Raw genomic sequence first — 12,367 nt, 5'->3', positions numbered from 1 at the left:
TCTGATTGGCACGTGTGTGTGTGTGTGTGTGTGTGTGTGTGTGTGTGTGTGTGTGTGTGTGTGTGTGTGTGTGTGTATGTGTCAGTAGTGAGGCCCCCCAGGATCGCTGGCCGACTTCCTCCCTCCTCTTTCCTCGTCACTGCTGGCTGACCCCCATCTGCTGATGGTCGGGTCCCGGCTCGCCCTCCACGTCGGCGTGGTAGTGCTCAAACGTCTCGTCTTCTATGTCAGGGAGCCCCAGCAGCTAGCGGGAGGAGACGGACAGGATTGAGTTGGAGCACACTTGGGAGTGTACGGCGTGTACTGGTGTCAGTAGAGTCAACACAGAGAGGCTTTTTAATTAGTCGGGTAAAGAGGTAGGAGTCGGTCACATACAGTATGTGCGAGTCAGGAGTCAGTCTCTGAACTTGAAATTTGGAGCACGTCCCAAGTTACTGTGGCAAAAGTGGAGTCTATTCCACTCTCATTCTCAACTTACCGTCTCAACCTAGCGCACGAGCAAGCCAGTGGCTACATATCATAACAGAGACTTGGCGACTTTTTTTGGGGGGGGGGGGTCATTCAAATTTGGCAGGGTTGTTGATAACACAAGACATGTATTTTAACCCGACAGAGACTTTGGAGAAAAAAATTATTTTATGTGGTGTGGAGCTGTAATTTAGCGATGAAAAGGTGCATTTAATCTGAAACTCCTTTGTTCCTGTTCAAAATGGTATATGAATAATTTAGAAAACATAAAAAAAAAAAATCAATACAAATGGCAAATGCATTTATTACCAACCTTTTCACACTTTTTTTTCAATCATTTGCAGCCAGCTGATACTCATTCAGCACATTAAACTCATCGTGACGCCACTCTATGAATAATTCAATCTTGTTTATCTCTTCCAGTTTCGAGAGAGACGCCAGCACAGCATTCTGAGCTCACCGTGTGTGTGTGTGTGTGTGTGTGTGTGTGTGTGCGTGCGTGCGTGTGTGTGTGTGTGTTAAAAATGTTTATCTTACAGGCCTGAAGGACGTGAAGACCTTTTGCAGCACCTCCAGCAGGGTCTTCTTGCCGCAGGATGAGATGTAATCCTGAGCCAGCTGTAAGAACGGTAGGCAATCCTCACTTTCGCTCCACACGTGCTGTAAACACACATGAAATTCATTAGAAACATGACGGAAAATGAAAAAAAAAAAAAATGTTCCCACTGAGAAGTCATCAATCTGGCTCTAGTTTGTGGCCTAAGCTTTTTCCTGGGTAGGGGTCAGCATCGCCGAGGGAAAGTAGAACAGAGAGCAAGCAGACCAGATAAAAGGGGTGGGCAACATGGACACAAATAAGATAATTAGTATCGAACTGGTGGGAAATATGGGAGGGGGGCGGGGGGGACCGGAGAGCACCAATGGTAAAAATATGTATTGGTTTTATTACTAATGGTATCAAAAAAGAAATGCTCTGAATGAATTGGCCAAGCAACCATCGACTAACCTGTGCGTCCACCTGTCTAACTTGCCATCCATACGGCGGAGCAGCTTTGTCTTCAGCTAAACTGGCCACGCTTCCAATTATTATTATCATTGCCCTTTTCAGCACGCCATTGCACGATACCGGGAACTGTTTCTAATATTTTGACTAAACAAAGACAAATTCAGATGATGACACTGCATTCTAAATGAACCCATTGTTGAATGAATACCTGGGAAACTGACAAATATTACTTTCTGAAGAGTGGATTGTGAAGGTCTAGCGCGGTTGTTGTGTGTTCTCCTTGACCCGTGCCAATCGACTAAATAGCTGGGAGGCGGCGTTTAAATAAAACAACAAAAGGGAGCCGATTTGAATATGCTGTCACGTGGTTCATTATGTTAAAGGTTGCCCAAAGTGTTTGCTTTTAGTCAGCCTCGCCACCCTTTATCGGACACACCCTCGTGTGGGAGCGGTGCAAAGAGATGACTACAAGAAAATTGTTCGTGTCGCGGTGGCTCGGCGCTGAACCCTTGTGCAAACCGCGCTTGAGTAAGGCACCCAAAGCCTCCGTTTGACTCACTCTCAAGAGCGAGAAGTGAAACATCGACACGGTCAGGCGCCAGATCTGGTGACCTGTGTGACCTCTCTCAATGGCAGTGCATGTTGTGTTGCAGCGCCCTCTAGTGCACTCTTTGCTAAGCTTTATTTAGCCAAGGCACTTACTTTCTAGAATGGGAAAAAAAAAATCTCCTGGCTTACTCCCAAACAAAAAAGATAATCTCGCATCGATCAGCACACAACTTGATTTCATCACACGTGTGAAATCTGGGCTCGCTTCGTTGAAAAGAAAGCTAATAAGTGGTATCAACAGCAACATGTGGATTCAAAGGTATCTTCTGCCATTTAGTGCAAGAGCATTTCATTGTTCTGCATGCCACAATGCGAGGTTGGCGGAGATAGATTAACGATACTTATGTAGTACATCAATAATCCATTCACAATTGTGTATACTTACTGTAATGCCTTTGCATGTGGGAAAGGGGAGCCACAGATGTTGATACGCTTTTCAGCCATTTCTTATTTGTTTTATTTACTGAACACTGGATGGAATATAGCACCTAAGAAGGAGCTGCTGTTGGTCACAGCTCACGCCCAGACTTTCACATGTAAACTCCCCGACGTCACTCGCCTCCAGACCAGGCACAAACATAACAGGATGTACAGCATTTTCTATTCATTTTATGCTCGCAATTTTGTGGATCAACATGCGGCATGTGGGCCATATGACAGCCCCTAGAGGGATTTCGATGTGGCCCGCCATTGCAATTCCAGACACAAATAAATACAATATATGACCCCACAAATGCTCATCATTTGGAATAATGAACATTGCTGCATCACATTTTTTCACAAGTGTCGCATGGGCCTCGGAGGATTTTCAGCACGTGGTTTTAAATTGAGTGGGAGTGCTCGGTGCTCCGAAGTCCCGAAGAGAGACAGTTATTGCAGCTGATGTGCGTGTGCGAGTGTGCCTGCGTAGGCTTGCGGCGACTGGCCTGCGTTCTATTCGATTGTGGCGTTACACTGCAAACTAGAGCAGGAGATAAAAGACGACTTAAGTGAGAGATGGGATGCATGAAGGCAAATCACAAAATCTCATCGTATCGTCGTCGCTTCCTATATACTGTCAGTCACAACGTTAGGTACTCCTGAACGTGTCATCACAGTGAGTAATATTCGGTTTGTAAAAGAATAGCGCATTTGATCGTGAGACCAAGTAAGGTTCACCACCAGTGTAACGGCATGATTATTATAACAGCATGTTTTTTGTCATTCCAATTGCCTCTTTGTGGGCCTCAGCATGTCTGAAAACTCGCCTTTTTTTTTTTTTTCAAAGCACGTGTATCCTTGGGTGGGTGGACGTATCGATCATAACAAGGATGTAGGGAAAAAGTCTCAAGGATAGAGCAGAAACAGCACTCGGTGTGATGCAATGCAGTTACGCAACGACAATCAGAGACATATAACGGGGGAAATTGAAACGGAGTTTCATTTAATCAATCTTTAAAATCAACCAAAAAAAAAAAAAAAGGAATTTGGTATACCAGCATATTCTTAATATTTTTTTCAATTTGTAATTTACAGAAAAAAAATCATTATGTTTTTATTTATTTAATTTGGCTTCAATTTGTTTTTCAAATACTAATAAATTAGAAAAAAATCTGAGTTTAAAACTGCGACTCCCTCAAATAATTAGATTTTACACTTTTCTCATTTCGCCTTTTGCCCCCCAGAAGAATGTGAACATCATCATAACATTTCCTCTAGCTGTTTTTCCAAGTAATTTAGCTCTGTTGGAGGGCCGAAATATTAAGAAACAGCAATAATATCCATGAAAAAAAAGACCACATTTTCAATACAGCTTTTGTGTTCCATCTGATTTGGGTGTGCCTAATGTTGCGTCCTCTAGGCCAACTGTGCATTTCTTGAGCTATTTCCAAGTAACTTAACTTTCCAAAAGGGACACAAAATGGATGTTCTGTCATATCATCACAACGCTATGTTGCCACGCGAGGCTTCTTTCTCTGTCTACGAGGCCCGTACATGTAACGGCGACCGCTGTGTCATTGAGTGTGTCATCAAGTAAAGAGGGCCTCATGGGTCATCTCCATCTGGCCTCTGTCATTAAAGCTGGGGCGGGCTGAGGGGGGAGGGGCAGTCGGAAGGCAACAGCAAGCAACACCACTGATGTGAGGATGATGATGAGAATGATATGCGTTCTTCTGAAAGCAATCTGTTGGGTTTTGACCAGTGGCGGATGGCCAATAGAGGGCGCTCGTGTTCAACCACTCACCACATGAACTTGAATAAGACAGGAACAATTTTAATAACAATGAAATAATACGATTTTGACACATCGGCGTCTCTTTTTCAATAAGCAGGTTGAATGCGTGGACCCGTAGACTCGAGTTCAAATTGTGTAAAAGATAGGGCCATGGTGGGGCGCACGTCCCGCTAAATGCTAAATACCGCTAGATTTAGATACGACCACCCTCTCACCTTGGAGGTGGGGACGATCAAAAAGGAAGATCAATTCAATCATTCGGTTCATTCAGTTAATTTAATGGCACCGCCATGGACAGCACCAAAAGATGCTGTCCCACCGGACATCTGCCCGCTGTCCCCGACGGCCAGTCCAGCCCTGCTTCAGGCCACACCTTTTGAGAGGAGAATATAGTTAATGAGAAATACAATAGTGTTGTTCATCTGTGTTATCTGATTGCTGGCATATTTCCTCGCTGGATGCAATTTTTTTTAAACCCATAAGAGCTTGTGAAAAGTGCATCTTGGTTTACAGGACCTCCCCTCCCATCCAAGGCTGTCGTCACGTCCGTCGGTTATCAAGTGCGGCTTATGGACAGGTCAAACTACGAGATTTGAAGATCTCTTCGAGATGCAAAATGGAGGAAGACAAATGAAGTCATACCAATGAAGTCCTTAAACAGCCATTTTAGAGAGGAGAAGCTCCTTGTGACGGAACGTGGACCTGAATAACCCGACATGAACAATCAGCAGTCCAAAGACAATCGGTAGCCAATACACCGAATCTTTTTCCAGGACTTGGTTTAGCTACAAGGCTCGGCTAACTGCATGTAGCGAGGCCTAAGGCTTTATTCGGCTTTCCCCTGCCTCCTTGACCCAGCATTGAAAAAGGCACAGCTGACGGATTTGTATAATAAATCCAGGAGCCGTCACTGTGAGTGGCCTTTTCTGCCCAGCATCAACCTTGCGGATGATGGTGCATACCTGCGTTGTTGCACGATTGCATCGTATGATACTGCAGCGACCAGAATGTGACATGTAATGCATCAGAATCCAACCAGGGGGACTTGATTTGAGTCTGGGAACGGGTGGTGCATGACATCATCCGTTCCATCCTCCGTATCCACGGGGACCCCGCCTATGCTTCGAACACTCACACGCACACATGCATGTGCCGTGTCGATATGAAGAGAGGGGAGAGGCCGACTCACGAAAGTGTCGGTTCCGCCGGGGCACAGCACGTAGAAGGAGACGCCGGGCTCCGCGTAGAAGTCCAGCCGCCTCTCATCGTCCTCCTCGGCGAAGATGAGCTCGAACGGGTTCCCCGAGCACCACTTCTCGGCCGCCTCCACCAGATGCTTGAACTCCATCCTCGGTTAGCCCCCTCTTCGCTGCCTCCCTTCCGCCTCCTCCTCCTTCCGACGCTCAAAGGTGCTCCTCGATGCGGATGTGGAAGAGAGACAAAGAGGAGGCGAGCGGGTGGTCGCATCAGCTGCGCCTCTTTAAAAAGAAGGAGTCAGTAGGAAGAGAGCGCCATTCCGCTCCGTTGTGGAAGCAATCCGGCGGGCGAGTGAGTGAGTGCATGATGCACACGCACAAGGGGACGCTTGAAAAAAAAAACGCGATGACGAACGTTGATCCAAACCGGCGTCCATGTTGCGGCGTTCTGCATTTTTTTCCTCGTATTTCCTCATATTTGAGCAACGTTATCTTTAATCATGGCAAATGTCAAAATACACTACAGGTGCCCCACGTGGCACCGCATTGTTCATAAATATGCCTACTGGACACTTAATTAGGTACGGTTTGTTGCATACGGTGCAACGTTGTCTGTACACTATATAGTGTGTGTATATTTTAAAATAAATGTAACGTAATGTGTGTTTGTTCATTGTTCAAATAAACCAAAAATAAAAACAGCACGTCATTTGGTAGCCTACACTTACATCATATTAAAGTTATCAACTTCATCTGTACATTAATTGTATTTCTTTTAAATGTTGAAAAAAAACATTAGCTAGACTTGCTTCATCTTGTTTGTTTCCTTTATTTGTAATAATTTTTTTTATTTATTTAGAAATGACATTTTAAAAAAATCGTTAGCGACATAATGCTTTACGGTAATATACTTTCTAATGTGTAATTAGGTTTTATATTACCGGTAGTCCTTTTTTGGGACGACACTAAACTAATTGGCTATTCCTGCATCATCTTCATACTTTGGGATTTGTCATAGAATTTAGTTGGGGTACTTCAATATCTCTATTTTTTTAAAAATATAACTTATTTCATGCTTGGATTTGTATTTGAAGCAAAAATTCTTACAGAAACAACAAATAATTAAAAGCAACAACATAGATGATGTCAACTCCATCGTCTTTCTATTTCTGCATTGCACTTTTAATAATCGCCACGAGAGAGCGTGCGACACTAGGTCTCGAACCTGTGTGATTGGCGGTGGATCAAGTTTCACGTGAAGCTGCGCTAAAACCGGAAACATGAGTCGAGCGCGTGCGTAAAATAATATGTACGACATCTAAATTACATCCTTTAACTTTTATTTTGAAGATAAACACCGGATAAATTAATTATGCGCGTCATAACTCATCTAACTTTAACCCCCCCCCATCCTTCTGTCGACTTCGGTCCCCGAGGTTGCGATCCTCGGCAGTGTGTAGGCTGGCTCCCCCGCGGCCAGGTCGGCGTTCAGGGACCCCCTCTAGCATCCCGAAGACCTTGAAGAGCCTGAAGCACGCCATGTGGCCGCGTGCGTTTGGAGGGTGAAGAGTGAGGGGCTTCATCACCAGCCCACACAACCCTGCGTCGAACCGGGGGGGGGGGAGGTCTCGCTTTGTGTGAGTTGAGGACAGTCCCAGTGGCAATGGAGCCTTCGCAAAATGGGATTGAAAATGAGGAGGACTGCCAAGGTGCCGACGAGGAAGAGGAGGTTGACCCAAGAATCAAGGTGAGATGATGTATGGGTCCTGATGGAAAACTGACTTTTACATGCCTCGGTTACAGATTAAGTGTCAAATTAAAAAAAAACAAGTCATCCTTTTTTTATGATTGCTATTTAATCTCTCTTTTGCCAAATTGAGACATAAAAGTGTGGTTTATTTACATTATACTACCCACATGCCAAGTTTCCCTATGACTTGAAAGCTAGGCTGGGAGTAGATCCTATTGAAAGCCGATTGAGGATTTATTCCAAATCATTGATCACCAGCTTTGTACTGACACACTCTTTGTCCACTGTCGTAAGACATTACGTGCACTCATACAACGACATTTTCCACTTCTGCCTTCTGCTACTATCAGGCATTTCTGCACACTAGTCGCAGAAAGGCTCTGCTCCAGAAACTACTTTTAACCTCGATCCAATATGTGTTTGTCCCCATCCGTGTTTACTGCAAACAGGGAGAGCTGGAGAAGTTAAACCAGTCCACAGATGACATCAACCGCTGGGAGAGTGAGCTGGAGGTAATAAACAGAAGACTTCTTTCTCCGCAGTCACGGCGCAGTTTTCCACCCTTGCCTAAACGCGTTTACAGATCCTCCCTACAAGGGGCAGAGATGAGTCTTCTCGTTTGGCTTCATGGTTTTGAAAATTGCCTAGCAACGTGAACTGTACCCCAAAATAGTTCCTCTGCGAATGCCTTGCAAAGATGTGTGTGGAAAAATTCAGGGCTCCTATGAGCAAGTATCCAATTCCTTGTTAAAAATAAGACTTTGCTGTGTGAAGAAGCGCTAAGAGAGCAATGCTCACTTCGCAACAAGCAGCAGTTTGGCAGAGAGTGAACAATTCTTCCCCCCAAAAAATGCTGCAAGCTGGCGATTGAGGATCCCAGATCGAAGTTTACTGTCAAACTGAACACATGGCAAAGTGTCGTTGTGTCTTTAAAACAACCAAAAAGCTTTGCTTTAGACAAATCCGTTTAGTTCAATGCTAATAGGCAATGCAAAACACCACAGATGGGCTAACGAATGGCATCGGTGGCGCAGTGTTGTAATACTGGCAGCACACCTGGTGAAGCGTAGCGTCATATGTATAGAGATAATATAACAATGCTTATAGGCATGCATTCTTTATCCTCTGCATAGAACGACCGATTTTATTTCATCTTAGTAAAGAGTTTTGACGGCACTACTTTTTTTTTTTTTTTTTTTTTTTTTTTTTTAATGGCTCAGTTAACCGGCAACATGGCAGGAGCGTGAACACCACAAACTGCATATTAATCATGAGCCAACTGTCAGAAATAAGCATTCATTATCTTCATAAAGGAAGAATATTCAGCACCTCTTTTGCATTGGATCCTATCAGCCTGTGCAAATAATGATCCATTGCGTGTCCTTACTGTGACTCTGTTCTATTTGGGACACCATTGGGAATTCCAAGTGCTGGCCTTGTTTCCCATAAACTTCCCTGAACCTTCCTGTCAAAACAAACCAAAGACCCAAAATGGATGCCATGCATTTTGACTTTCCAGGGCCATTCTTCTCTTCAGTTGTGTGGCAGGATCGAATTTACTCCCTGGCAAAACAGTCCGGAGATTGCGGTTTTCCGATTCGAGCTCTACTCACTTCCACCATGCAGTAAATTCTGTGTAGCCAAAAAAAACAAAAAAAAAAAAAACTTTAGAGAAGCTTCGTAAAGTTTTTTTTTGAAGATTCGTAAACCCAAATCAGTTTTGCGTTTTTTTAACCATTCAAATTCCAGTTGTACAGTGCACGGGTTGGGAAAACAACCTCAAAGAAGATATTTGGCTTCCAAATACAGTCGTCCATGTAACGTGGGTTCCCGATTGTGTCGATGCTTTATGATCCACTCTGTTTAATCGATACATCAATCACAAAATCAATTATTCACAGATTTTCACTATTATATCATAGCGGGGGGATCGGGGGTGGGGGGGGGGTCACCTATTTTGGATGGTTTTAAAAAGTTGAAGTTGAAAATGACAAAATCTGACAACAATTCCCCACCCTTGGGAAGTTTCGTCACAAATTACTGGCGTCGGGCCGAAACCTCCTCTGTCACAATTTGGTACATTTTAAATGTTTTCATCAAACTATTCTTCTTATTTTGGACTAATTATTGACTCATCGAAAGTGTTGTGAACAAACGTGGCTTTTGCCGATGTCAGCTATATTATGCATTCACGCAGTTAAAATTGATTTAAAAAAAAAACAAAACAAAAAGGAAGCCAGGTGGACACAATGCATCAAACCAGCGGTGCTACATGCCGTGTCAGGAAGTGGGGAAACGCTGTGCTGTGATGTCATAGGGAAGCACACTTCCTGTGACCACTTTTCCGCCCTTTACTTTTCTGAACAGGATGCGGGTGCCGCCGCCGTTCATTTTCACATGTGAGCACACATGTCAGCAGATGGCCCGTCGCTGCATCGATGAGATGGATTTATTTATTTATTTATTTATTTTTTGGGCGGGGGCGGGGGCGGACTCCCAACACATCGTTGCTGGCTGGTTCTTCGCCATGCAGCCAAATTGCCCCGCACACGTGCTTTCGACGGCTTGGTGATGACTTCAATTATGAGAACCGCTTTGTCAGCAGAATTGCACACAAAGTGTTCGGAAACAGACGCATATTGTGCATTCTTTTTCGATTCGGTTCAGTGCTCGAGGGGAGATTTGATTGAATTTGGTTTCCATTCAATCTAGTTTTCTCACTTTCATTTTCAAAATGGTTTACAGTGGTTCCTTTGTCCAAATATATCGAAATAGGCCTAAAAATGGCGATACGGTGTGTAAAATGGCCGAAATGAACACACTGGTGTAAAATGTATATATTATGCCACTGGGAAGAGGTGCAATGTGCCACCAGATCACAGATCTTTTTTTTCCTGTCACATAGAGAATTTTATATATCATACAGAGTCAAGATTCAGTTGCGACTAAGCGCCTGCTGCTCCACATCGAACTCCCTCCAAGAGTTGCTTTTGAACCACAAGCACGCTTGGCCTCGTGACAGCGCTCAGAGGGATTTAGGACTCATTCTGACTCATCTTCGCAAAATTTGAACTGCTCTCAACACCAAACTAGACCCGCTCTTCCCAAACTCTTGCGTGCATGTGTGCCTATCCGGCAGGAATTCCGCCAGCGCTTCCGCGCCGTGCTCGTGGAAGCCACCGTCAAGCTGGACGAGCAGGTGAAAAAGATTGGACGGGCGGTCGACGACTCAAAACCTTATTGGGAGGCCCGCAAAGTGGCCAGACAGGTACACACACACACACACACACACACACACACACAAATGTAAGGCTTATTCGAGGATTAACAGGGAGACGCTTGAAAGGGCTCAGCTCATATCTACTTAAAGGCGCGTGCACGTGACGTCTATTTTTAAACTCCCTCTGTATGCTAAACAGCTGTCAGCCGCAAGCACGCGTCCGCGTTTTATAGTTGATCATTCCTAGAAGAGGTCAAAGCAAAGCAAGCTGCGGTTCCAGTGAGCTGATGTGTCACACACACTCAAAAGAGTTTGACATTTGTGTGTCTTTGCCGTGCTGTCAAAACATAAATAGATGGTGTGTGTTTGTGTGTGTGTGTGTGTGTGCGTGTGTGTGTGTGTGTGTGTGTGTGCGCGCATCTGAACTACGATCCAAAGCAGATGAAGGCCTCAGGGTTAAACTGGCACATTGTCCCGTCATGATTTATCGACGGGATCTTTTAATATTTAAGACATGACCCACTTCCGAAAGGATCCAAAACGCCTCCCCGCCAGTGTCACACTCGTGGACTTAATTTCCCCGCCCCCTCCTGAGAGCCAGCTGCAACCCCCCTTCCTGCACTCTCTTACATTCCAACAAATTTGGGAAGGGGGGGAGAAGCAATGTTGAAATTTGCTTCAGCTTTCCTCTCTTTTGTCTTCCGCGACACTGCCTGTCTTGTCTGTTGCATGGCCTCTCTTGTGTGTGTGCGTGTGTGTGTGTGTGTGTGTGTGTGTGTGTGTGTCACCTACTTTCCCAATTACTAAAGTTGTTTGACTGTGAAAAAAAAAATCATCTATAATACAGAGGTCTCATGCAAATCTGTGTGACATATGATTTCCAAATAGTAACTGCTTAAGGATCCGAGGTGGGTGGAGTAATTTCTGATTTTTAATTTTTTTTTTTTCATGGTGCATGAATGTCAAATAGACAAAAATATCGAATAGCAATATGCAAATTTATTTATTTTTTTTAAAATATATATACAGTACCAACTAAGTATAGGCAGGCAAATCCAGTGCTCAATATATGCAGTGCCTCACCAAATGCAGCGTTTTTTCTTTTTCTTAAATATAGTATTGCCCCGCCAGATTTCGTAGCTTTCTAACACGCGGAATTTTATATGTAATACAGAGCGGTGATTGTCTTGCAGTGGCAATGTGTATTAAATGACATTCAGATGCGTGGCACAAGCTGGATAAATAACGTCAATGTCACAACCGGATTCGGGAGCTTTTCTTTCTTTGCGCCAACAAGTATGTAAGACAGAGCGATGATTAAATTCTGATGGAGTAATTTCTTCATGTCATACACGAATGATGACCTCATTGACCCCTTGATTCCTGCCTGGCAACAAGTGATGTGTCTTGGGCGTAAAAAATAAATAAATAAATAAATAAGACAAGAATTTCTGTTAGCTGCTGCGAGGTCGTGTTTCATTGTACCGATGATTTTTTTTTTTTTTTTTTTTTGTCTGTGAGATTTGTTATTGTTGTCACAATAAATAATATTTGCTTTTGGAAAGGCTGACTTGAGATCTGTAGTGTATTTAACTCTTAAATCGGCATGGGAAAGGAAGTGTGCTGTTTTTATTCGTTGAGGATGTCTCATGAGCTGCTAGCATTTATTATTATTATTTTATTTTTATTTTTTTACCTCCCCCCTGACAAAACAAGTGAGTGATTATTCTCACACCATTAATTATCTTGCCAGGATAGTGCCTGGGAAGTGGATCATCACACGCAGCACTGTAATCCATCAGTTTGTTGTACACACAAAGATTACACACAAAGCGCTATCTTCACACTCCTTTCGTCCGTCGCTTGGCTTTGGATATCATGACGGTTTCAAGACAGGTGGTGT

At 43.9% G+C, this 12,367-nt stretch overlaps 2 protein-coding genes across 3 annotated transcripts in view; one reads left to right on the top strand and one right to left on the bottom strand.

The window, feature by feature from the left end:
* Positions 1–45: 45 nt before the first annotated feature.
* mturn (maturin, neural progenitor differentiation regulator homolog (Xenopus)) lies at positions 46–5,813 on the bottom strand. Of its 2 annotated transcripts, none has more exons than XM_019876277.1 (3): positions 5,488–5,813; positions 1,006–1,128; positions 46–244 (listed from the first exon to the last, which is right to left on the bottom strand). In XM_019876277.1, exons 1-3 carry the CDS (start codon positions 5,644–5,646, stop codon positions 137–139), a joined length of 390 nt encoding a protein of 129 aa, XP_019731836.1. In that variant the 5' UTR covers positions 5,647–5,813; the 3' UTR covers positions 46–136. The 2 variants fall into 2 exon arrangements, with proteins under 2 accessions (XP_019731836.1, XP_019731837.1); XM_019876278.1 differs by lacking the exon at positions 5,488–5,813 and adding an exon at positions 1,475–1,652.
* Positions 5,814–6,562: 749 nt separating this feature from the next.
* sh3bp5a (SH3-domain binding protein 5a (BTK-associated)) overlaps positions 6,563–12,367 on the top strand; it is a 10,480-nt gene continuing 4,675 nt past the window's right edge. Inside the window, exons 1-3 of the mRNA XM_019876275.1 lie at positions 6,563–7,241; positions 7,694–7,756; positions 10,384–10,512. Of these exons, the coding sequence (XP_019731834.1) occupies positions 7,158–7,241; positions 7,694–7,756; positions 10,384–10,512 (276 nt within the window). The 5' untranslated portion in view covers positions 6,563–7,157. The remainder of the gene's footprint in view (positions 7,242–7,693; positions 7,757–10,383; positions 10,513–12,367) is intronic.

Source organism: Hippocampus comes, unplaced genomic scaffold (assembly GCF_001891065.2).
Source record: "Hippocampus comes isolate QL1 unplaced genomic scaffold, H_comes_QL1_v1.1 scaffold244, whole genome shotgun sequence".
Classification (NCBI taxonomy): Eukaryota; Metazoa; Chordata; class Actinopteri; order Syngnathiformes; family Syngnathidae; genus Hippocampus; species Hippocampus comes.
The sequence above is the reverse complement of the archived record's forward strand: the minus strand, read 5'-3'. Positions and strand labels throughout refer to the sequence as shown.

What these genes read in the sequence shown, in the direction of transcription:
- mturn (XM_019876277.1), bottom strand. Translation starts at nt 5,646, where the DNA reads ATGGAGTTCAAGCATCTGGTGGAGGCGGCCGAGAAGTGGTGCTCGGGG. An exon ending in CCGGCGGAACCGACACTTTC is followed by an intron (nt 1,129 to 5,487) that starts GTGAGTCGGCCT and finishes GTGTGTTTACAG; the next exon opens with CACGTGTGGAGCGAAAGTGA. An exon ending in TCTTCACGTCCTTCAGGCCT is followed by an intron (nt 245 to 1,005) that starts GTAAGATAAACA and finishes TCCTCCCGCTAG; the next exon opens with CTGCTGGGGCTCCCTGACAT.